Source organism: Cololabis saira, chromosome 16, assembly GCF_033807715.1.
Source record: "Cololabis saira isolate AMF1-May2022 chromosome 16, fColSai1.1, whole genome shotgun sequence".
In the NCBI taxonomy this organism is placed as follows: domain Eukaryota; kingdom Metazoa; phylum Chordata; class Actinopteri; order Beloniformes; family Belonidae; genus Cololabis; species Cololabis saira.
This window is the reverse complement of record NC_084602.1, coordinates 14781887-14792046: the sequence shown is the minus strand read 5'-3', so window position 1 is coordinate 14792046 and position 10160 is coordinate 14781887. Positions and strand designations below refer to the sequence as shown.

General features: G+C 39.8%; 1 protein-coding gene across 1 annotated transcript; it reads right to left on the bottom strand.

Annotated features, from left to right (window-relative positions):
- Positions 1–556: 556 nt before the first annotated feature.
- Positions 557–9854, bottom strand: LOC133462450 (plastin-1-like). The gene is made up of 16 exons (XM_061743701.1): positions 9709–9854; positions 9313–9415; positions 7150–7310; positions 6937–7066; positions 6632–6764; positions 6388–6469; positions 4284–4449; positions 3081–3223; positions 2901–2996; positions 2595–2787; positions 2274–2352; positions 1859–1973; positions 1620–1753; positions 1386–1506; positions 1166–1302; positions 557–1081 (listed from the first exon to the last, which is right to left on the bottom strand). Exons 2-16 carry the CDS (start codon positions 9392–9394, stop codon positions 943–945), a joined length of 1911 nt encoding a protein of 636 aa, XP_061599685.1. The 5' UTR covers positions 9395–9415; positions 9709–9854; the 3' UTR covers positions 557–942.
- Between the last annotated feature and the right edge of the window lie 306 nt (positions 9855–10160).

The window sequence follows — 10160 nt, the reverse complement described above, 5'->3', positions numbered from 1 at the left end:
TGCAGAATTTCACTCAAGACCTTAAGACAAGACAAATCAAACAAAGAGATTAAAAAAACTGACATTAAACCTGGAGTTGTTGTTAATCAATCAAGAGTTGTTAGCTCAGTGACAAAAGTGTGTGACCCTTTAGTTTTGCAGTTAAGTTGAAGGGGAATTTAGGGTCAGATATTGATTACGGACATCTTGGGGGGAAAAAACTGTCAGTCTGATAACAACTTATAATTTGGAGTTTATCATACTAAAAGAGAAGAATTAAGAGTATTTGATGCTTAAAAGGCTGGAAAATGTTTTAAAAAAACATATGTCTGGATTTTAGCTTGTAAGCTTGTTTTCTCCAGGTGCTCCAGGTAATGCATGTCAATAATATTTATTTTAGTTCTCACTTTTCTGACTCTTGTCTTTGCATCTAAATCCAAAAGCACATGATGCTACGTCTGTTCCCTTAGCACGTCAGAACTATACTATTCATGTTTATAGCTCTAATAAAATCACATGTCAAATTCGGAAATCTTATATCCCTCATATGTAAAAAGATTTGTAGCGACACCACACATGCATTTCCGTTCATTATATTTAATACATTCTTTTTAATAATTAAATAGCAATATTCAGCACAACATTTACAGAAACTGAGAGGCTGTTTGTGTGTATTGATCATGTTTTCCCACTGCCACTTCTACTGACATTTTACGAAGGAAGTACATTAAGTAGAATAAAAGTGCCATATGGAATATGAAGCAAATAAAAATCAGTTTTAATATAATCATTAAACAAACAAATACAGTACCTCTGACCATGAGAAAAGATTTATAGCTCACATTTTTCAGAAAAATAAAACAAGTTTGTGTGATGATTTCAGTAAGGGAAGAGGTCAAAGAAAAAAAAATTACAATAAAAAAGAATGCATATGTGTTTATTTTTCCCTGGGTGGTTCTTCTCTCATTGTTTGGCCTTTTTCAAACCATGTCCCATGAGACAGGCGAACAGTGTCATCACCATCTTGGGGTTTACCTCCACCAAATCATCTGGTAAAGCGTAGACGCGAGCGCCAATCTTACGGGCTAATGAAATTGCATACCTGTGATGGAAACAGGAAGAGAAAGGACTCAGGTCATGAAACAAAAACAAATGTTAAAAGATGGAGACTACAGTGATCTCTTACTTGGCATTGTTGACTTTTTCATCATTGTCCAACTTCTTTCCTTTTAGTGGTTTCTTCACCATCTCCCACCTGACTGTGCCGGGGGCAATGACGTCAATCAAGTCGATCACTGGGAGACTGGTGCTGATCTGGTTGTCCTGCACAGAGCATCCGACTTTGTTAAACTTGCATGTGACTTTTTTTTTTTTCTTACCCGAAGGCAACATTGTTAGTCACACACCTTGAAGCTGCTGATCTGTGACTCCTTTTTCTGCTTCAGGGTGGTGTTAACCCAGTTCAGGATGATCATATCTCCAATCTTCTCTCCATCGCCCAAATCTGACAAAACCATAACTGTGTACCTGAAGGAAAAAAGAAAACAACAGATAACTGAGACTGTGAGGAGTACAACTGTATGGTCCACGCAACCTCCCCAGCAAGTGATGCATCCAGAACCCTGAGTGGTGGAAAGTACCTCCTCATCAGCTGCCAAACCAGAGCCAGGGTGTGAATGGTGCTGCCCTCATTTAGGTTTTGTCCTCCAACTCCAACAAGGGAGAAATGAGCCACATCCCTGCCCAGCTCCACTGCGTAGTTACAATTCTCCAGCTAGGATACGAGTCAACGCACAGAGAGGTGACACTGCTTTTACTGTCCATCCAAAATGCTTTTGGTACTCTTTCAAAACACGTTTCCTTTTTTTGTGTGAAGTACCTTCTTCATGTTTCCACCCCGGGAAGAAAAGGGAGGGTTGTTGACCCTCTTCCGGTTCACAGGGACTTTGACTTCCTCCAAAAGCTGCAGAATGACCAGGCCATCGCACAAGTCCCTGCAAAAGAAGAGGACGCCTGGGATGGTTAATCAAAGATCTTGAACCTTCTACATTTAAAAGGGCAAAAAAAATCTCACAACGATGCTCACATTTGGTATGACGTTTGTTTAACTGCATCAATTATTTAGCTAAGATATATTTGCAAGAAAAATCTAAATCATCCCAACTTTTCCCCTTGTTCAATTATTTTTCATTGCACCAAATCTTCACTTTTAATTAGCTATCTGTGGCATTTCTATCTACCGTATCTCTTCTTCTGATAAGGCTAATCTCCCCCATGTACAACCAATGACATACCGATAAAGGTGGTTTACGTGTGGCGAGACGCCCAGAGAGTTCATCCAGTTGCGAAATGTCTTTTCTTCTCTGGTCTCAGCTGTCAAGACAAACATAAATTGTAAATGTTTTCACATCCTAAACCAGCTGTTCGTATACAGCTGAGTACAGTCGCCATACAGTAATCATCTGAAACAATTTGCCGCACCTTATTTTGACCTGTGACCCGTGTAATCACATTTAAGTTATGATGAATGTGTGAGCTCTGAATCACAGATTTCCATTCATGTAAAAACGACTACAATTCAATGATAGACTGAGGGAAGTTTAAGTGTAACTCACGCTCTATGTGTGCGTCGCTTTTGTTAACTTTATTCCCCTGCAGACCAGAATGCATGTTGAACAGGTTAGCCACGAAGGCTAAGTTGAGCTTGCTGTTTCCAGATGTGACATCTTGAGGAGAAACAAACTGCCTGCAGTCCATCCTGGCAGCCTGTCGCAACATCAGCTCAGCTCTTTGCTCCAGATTCCTCTCCTTCTCACACACACACACACACACACACACACACACACACACACACACACACACGTTAACAGCAATGCACATGCATATTTCCGTGCACATTCTATTAAAACATTCTGACTCACGTTGAGACCGTTCATGTCTATTGTGATGCCCCTTTTAAATTCTAGGCCCTCTTGAGAGGCAACCTGGTCCAACAGGTAGAAGTAGGCTCGCGAGTCCTTCAGGGGTTAAGTGAAAGGCAGAGTTACAACACCGCTTCTAAACATTGTGTGTGTCCCAAATGTGTGTGTTCTGTATGGCACCTTGATATCATCACTGAAGTTGTTGATTGTTTGTGTTCCAGCGTTGGTTAGATGATAGTTGACCCAACGAAGCAGCAGCTCCTCAGGCGAGAGAGACATTAGGTCTTCCAGTGTTTCGCCGTCTCTCAGAAGGGCGATCAGACCTGAAGATGTGCAGAACTGCTGTCAGTTTATCATCATGGGAAGGTAATGGTTATAAAACTTTAGGAGACTTGTGCCACGTCTCAGTAAACCTTTGCAATTAAAAGCTTTTGAAGTTTTCTGAGGACAAAAGGATGAAAATATGTCGAAGGCAGTTGCTGATACAAGTAAAGCATGAGTGTAATGATTTATTAAATCATTTACATTAATGAACATTTACATTATTCAAGCATAAATGATGTGGAAAAAATGCTCAAACTGAAAAGATATACTTTAAAGCCACTCTATGTAGCAATATGACTTTTGACCACATGGGGGCAGCATATCACGAGATAGTTCATGTGTCAGCCTCTGGTGCAAAACACAATGAAATGCACATTTAGTGGGATAAAGTGGTCTTACAACCAAGCGCCAGCAATCCAATTTCTGGGTTGAATCTCATGCAGAATGAGGATTGCAGTTTTTCAACTGACCACTAGAGTCTAACTCCAAAGCAAGTTAATCTCCATTGACCTCTTTGTAAAAATGTCCAACTTTAGAGCAGAAAAAACATACCGGTACTTACAGCCTAGTTAGAAAGTTGGCTCAGCCATTGACTAGCCATTATCATCTCCTCGTCCATAGTTGTCACGTTACTACGGTTAGCAGAGCAATCAGCAGTTTTTACCAAACCAGCATCATCTAAATTGATTTCGCCATCAAGTCTGCTGCCAGCTCTGCAGATACTTGGTTTGGTTTGGTACCCACAACTACGTTTGATTGACATACAGTGGGCGTGTTCCCGTCCGCAACAGAACATAAGGAGGCTTCAAAAATGCTCTTCAGTAACAAATGGGTCAGGTGACTTAATGCTTTATCCATTTTCTTTACAGTCTATGACTGAGACAAGGTGGTATTACAACATGTGCCAGACCATCCTCACGCATTATCACAGCATCGTCATTTTGGATAACAGTTGATCTAAATGCCCCCTTCCCTTAGTCCGTGTTCTGCCTTATGTCTAGATTAATACCGTAACTGTAAAGTTCATGTGCGTGTGAGTGCGTGTGTGCATGTGCTGACCTTCGTTCTTGCTGATCTCTATATCAGCAAAGAGTCCGACCTTGATAATCTGCCAGTACAGACCCAGCACCAGATGAGGCTTCCCTGCCATCAGGTTGTGGGCGTCAAGGTTCACTACTCTGCAGCCGATTGCTGAGGCTGAGTTCAGAGCCAAGACCAGATTCTCCTACAAGTGGGCATGAAATGAAATCGAAACGTTTATCCCCAATATGCCAGAAACCAATTGATAAGCACAGCAAAACCAATGACTGCAGCCTGACTCTTATACATAACAAAAGACTTCTAAGCACTTTAATCTGGTTGCGACTGAAGATGACTGAAGTTGATTTATAATTATCATCAAGTGAAAAATACAATGAAATAAAAAGTAAAGCTACATATGTTGCAAAGTGTTACAAACTGTGTCTATATGAAATAAGTGACATTGTGTTTGTAAGTGAGAAACATATTGTAAAGCATCCTGTAAAAAATTAGATAAGGATGAAAAGGCACAACGTAAGTCCAAACCATTTGCCACAATCATAGGATCACAAAAGTTATAAAACAGATATCGAAAGCAAGCAAGATGCTGTAAAAAAAAGTTAATATGTTATGGTCTCTTATAAGTTCAACATTACTGGGCTTCATATTTATGAGTATTTACGAGCAATCATGATATAACATCAGAGCTAGCAGGTGTTACAAGAAGTTTAGAGTGAGACTCTGGATCCCAGGACAGGGTTATAGCACTTGAAGAAGCAGAATTGTCTTGTTTCTACCTATATATTAAAAAAAGGATGTGTTATGGGGTGTATTTTTTGGCTTCAGCATTGTTGGGCTACATATTTACGAGTGTTCATGAAAAGTTCAGAGTGAGATTCTGGATCTTGGGGGTGGAGTTGTAGCAGCAGCCGCCAACCCCTTTGAGATTTTTGTGCTGTTATTTTTGGTCGTGGTTACTCTCTGTGTTTCTGCTGTCACACAAATTAACAGATGAGTTGTACACGGTTCATGATGCATTGTGAGATTCATTAGCTACACTACATAAAGTATATCAATTCTCATTCTCATTAAATATATTTTCTTTGCAGAACAACAAAAAAGCACTATTTAGTCCCCTATTAAGGGCTGATTTCTATCACATCCCTTATGTATTTCTTAGGTTCATCACCAACAAGCAGAAGTAGAAATGAGAACAGTGTTAGTTATTTATTTGCTTGTTTTAGAATCGCTAAAGCCTTAATGATAGCATAGTTTCCATTTGACGCCCTGTGGCTCATCTCCTACTGCTACCTTGGCCGTCATCTAATCATTTAATACCAAACTGCTGTGTGTTTTGGTCTCGTTCAACGACTCAAGAATAAACATTCTCCAGTGGCCTTCGAGTAGGGCAGAACAAGCGTAAGCTTGGCAAACTGGGAGGTTCTATTCAATCGCCTTATACTAGAGACACCTTTAAAACACATAAATAAGAAGTCTAAATAGTCTTTTGAGTATTTTCAGAAATATTTAATTACTGTGCATGCGACTTGTCATAGGATCCATTAAATAGAAAAACATGCCTTTTCATTCATTGGTTCCATTTGTGCCCCAAGCTCCTCCACCTGGATGAATAACTTACGATCTGATCATCTTTGACCTCCTCTCTCAGTTTACCCTCACTATGTATGTTATTGTGGGGCTGTTGTTTCAGAAATTAAATAATAATGATGAAAATAGTAATAATAATAGTGATACTAACTTAACTTAGGAAATCTTGTGATACTAAAGTTAAGTGATGCAAGTTTTATGACTATGCCTGCCTGGTAACCTTGCAACTATGAAACAGACCCCTTCCCTCCATGCAGGGACGTCAACAAGCTTCAATTTCTTCTGTCATTACTAGGTTACCACATGTAAGACAGTTTGTACATCTCATTGCTTTCCATTGCGTCACCGTGCACATTATAAGAAACACAAATTACAGTGTATCAGTATTATAAAATGATGACTATATGAATTCTGTCAGGAAGGTAATTTTGGTCAAATAAATAATACGATTTTTCAGTGCTTGTGTTCTCATGAGAGTCATGATCATAGACTAACCGTGTTTGCAGCTCATGAATGTCATTGATAGACTACTCACTGTCATTGTGAAGGTGGTGAGTTTCTTTGTGTTGATGACTCGTTCATCGATTGTATCAGGCTGAGACTGGTTGATCATTTTACTGAAAGAGAACAAGGAGCAGGAGTAAGTGAACCGTTGAGTAACCTTTTCCTTCATTATATGTCTCTGTGTTCAGGCCCATGACTTAGTAAAACCTCTATTGTTGAATGAAAGTGAGCAGTGGGGACAGACAAATTAATAAAAGTATGTTGATGTGTAATACCATAACAGGATGCCGTCACGGACAGAGGTGAAGAGGCTCTCATTGTCAGGGTTCATGGGCAGCAGATGCTGGCAGTCTGGATCTTTGGACAAAGCTTTGTTGATCCATTTAGCAAAAGCCACTTTCTCCTCATCTAAAAAGGCATGAATTTGAAGATGAAGTTTTGCAGCACGAGTGAATTTTCATGTGCATAAAATGCAAACTGAAATTGCTATATGCATAAGTAGTTATTTACAATTCATGGATTTTGTTCCGTAATGCTATTCCTTTTGGATACACACACACATTTCAATATTTCTATGTACCAGAGTAGGAGTGTTGTGTTCCTTCGCTGGAGATTCCCGATGTTCCTCCAAAGGAGCGGATCCCGTCTCTTCTTGAGATGACTTTCTTGAACGTCTCACTGAACTTCCTACTCTTCAGCTCCTGGTAGATCTGAGCCACAAACAGCACCACGTTACTCTTGAAGTGGATGGACGGTTGAGGTCACACAATCTGTTCACTGTGTAAAGACTTACAGAAACAAATTCTTCAAAGCTGATCTTCTCGTCTTTGTTCGTGTCTCCAGCCATGAAGGTTTCCACTAGTTCTCTCACTTGGTATCCGGGAATTTGGAAACTCGCCTCTCTGAACAGCTCCTGAAGCTCAAAGTCACTCACGAAGCCGCTTTTATCAATATCTGGATGAAGATGTGAAGATGTGCATATATTAGTTTAAATATAATTATTATAAATTGTAAATATTAAATATAATTATTCTCTTCTTCTTCATATATATATATATATATATGTATATATATATATATATATATATATATATATATATATACATAACAGCTCTGTTTACATTCAGCTAAACAGTCATTCATTTTGACTTTAATCATCATAGGTGTCAAATTGTATTCTCCCTGATGCACAGAAGTGCTCAAAAAATACAACAAACTGTCTGAGGTGTTCAGTTGTCTCCAAACACGCCAGACATCAATCTCATTGGACTTAATGGCATCCGCGAGAGGCAATGCACATCCACAGCCCACACAGACCTAAGGATCTGTGGCCAACACACAGACAATCCAATAAGATGTTGTTTATGTAAACTCTGATTGGTCAGAGCTCCTTTGGGACCATGTGAAGGACCTGCTAAGTGATAAGTGCCTGGTGATGATGCTATGGTTGATGTGTGTGTTTAAGGTGCAATATTTGAGCTCTGTGGCACACTAAGACAGCAGACTCAGTCCACATTAAATAGAGCCAAAACAAAAATTAAAATCATACTTGGACTCCTTCATACATGTAAAACCAGAACTATGTGAAAGACATTATTACGTCCCAATAACGTATGCTGATGTAACAAATAGCTGCTTGGTGAAACCTGAACTTCGAGACTAAATGATATACTTTCTTTTTGGCAGCGACCTAACAATCTATAGTGATACAGCAGTCTCAATTTAAATCCTAAATTTTATCATTTAATTATTAATTCATTCATTATCTTACCCGCTTTATCCCTTGCGGGGTCACGGGGGTCTGCTGGAGCCTATCCCAGCTTATTTTAGGTGAGAGGCAGGGGTTACACCCTGGACAGGTCACCAGTCCATCACAGGGCCACATATAAACACACAAACCATGCTCACACTCACACTTACGGACAATTTATAATCACCAATTAACCGTATATGTGGGAGGAAGCCGGAGTACCCGGAGAGAACCCACGCAAGCACGGGGAGAACATGCAAACTCCACACAGAACGGCCCCTGCCGGGCCTGGGAGTCGAACCGGGGACCTTCTTGCTGTGAGGCAACAGTGCTAACCACTAAGCCACCGTGCTGCCCTTAAAATTAATTATAAATAAAATGTCATCAAATTAATGTATAAAATTAACATCAAGTTGAGTTGAAGGAGACTTTGGCTGCAGTGAACTCATTCACGGTCCTCAGAACCAGAGGCAACAGCCATGGCTACGTATATTTAAGGTTTCAGACTATTTAGCACACACATATGGGGTATGCAATGGTGGGACTGTCTTTGGATTTTGTGCAGATATTCACACAACTTTAGTACCTTTATCTCTTTGGCATTTAGGATGTCAAAGTGGAACATTTGTTCTTTTGCACATGCATTCAATAAAGATGACCTTAGACTTCAATTATAATGCAGCCTAGTATTGCATTTACTCCATTTACACAATCTCTCAAAGAAGATATCCCATGTTTGTTTTTTTTAATGAAGGCCATTGCAGCTCAACAGTTTTTATGATCAGATGTAATTAAACACCTTAGATTGTTTCATCCAACAGATAAGTAAGATATGTTCTTTTTATGAACATGAATTGCACCACTTATTTTACTTCAAGCATGATAAAGTCTTATTTTCATGCCCTTAACCTGTCTTGTGTGTCGTCTCTTTCTAATAGCTATAGCTCATCATCATCATCATCATCTTTCTGTAATGTCGACTTAATCATTAACTGATAGAATCTAGGAAAGTTTCCTTGTACCATCTGACCACTCCTCAAACACAGCGTACTCATCTACCCGGGCCATAAAAATCACTTGTACCAGAGTTGTACTTTATGGCTGGCAGTAAAGGTTTTACTTTGGTCAGATTCCCCATCAATAAATCAGTAAGTTCAAGTTAGGTATGAATGTGTGAATGTGTGAATGTACAGGAGTGAAGCTGACCAATTTTGTCAAAGGCCTCTTTCAGTTCTTCCAGGTCCTCTCGGGAAATCTGGGTGACATGATCCAAATCCATGGTATCCATGACAGCGTCTGTTTCATGCACCTGAATCATGGACGTGAACTCTGGTCAACATAAGAAAGCTGGAGAGCAATTATATGCATTTACTGTAGACGTGGAGATAATTACCAGACTTTGTTATGCAAAATGAGACAAAAAATTGGGACTTTTTTATGTAAACCTGCTCTCTGTTATAGTTTCTTTCGTCTGCACCAACTATTTGCTCATTTCTATAATCACATTCACTCACAGACAGAGTTAAGTACTTTGGAGATTCCTCGTTAAGTTGCAGCATTTATAATGAAAATATTCTGTTGAAGTAAAACATTGACATGTACCTTTTGGTTGAGGTTGCAGTTGTTGAGTCTTCCAGATCTCTGCTATGAGCTTCCCACCGGGTCAGAGAGAGGAAGCTGGATCCTGGAGGAGGCAGAAAACCGATTACCTCTCCAAGGAGGAGTCAGTCAGTCAGTCAGTCAGTCAGTCAGTGGACGCCCGTGATGGACTTTTGGCCTGCCCGGACCCAAGACAGGCGTAGCCTGACAGTTAACATTTAACACCTCAGCTGTGTCATCATGTTTCTTCAAAAGGACGTTTCATATGTTTTTGTATTTTGGGGGCAAATGATTAGCAGTCAAGGCACCGATCTGACTTGTGTGCAGGGAGACAGGATAGGTGAATCAAAACAAATGACACTTTAGAGGTCAGTCAAATCATACGATTTGGTTTCATGTTGATTTGTGTTGGAATATGCTGCAAGAATGCAAGAGTGTGCATTCCTATAACTTCA

Excerpts from the sequence above, each read along its gene's own strand:
- LOC133462450 (XM_061743701.1), bottom strand. The coding sequence starts at position 9,394 with ATGGATACCATGGATTTGGATCATGTCACCCAGATTTCCCGAGAGGAC. Across the intron at positions 6,470-6,631 it reads CGTGACGGCATCCTGTTATG|TAAAATGATCAACCAGTCTC; the intron begins GTATTACACATC and ends GTTCTCTTTCAG. Across the intron at positions 1,507-1,619 it reads GTTTGGCAGCTGATGAGGAG|GTACACAGTTATGGTTTTGT; the intron begins GTACTTTCCACC and ends TTTTTCCTTCAG.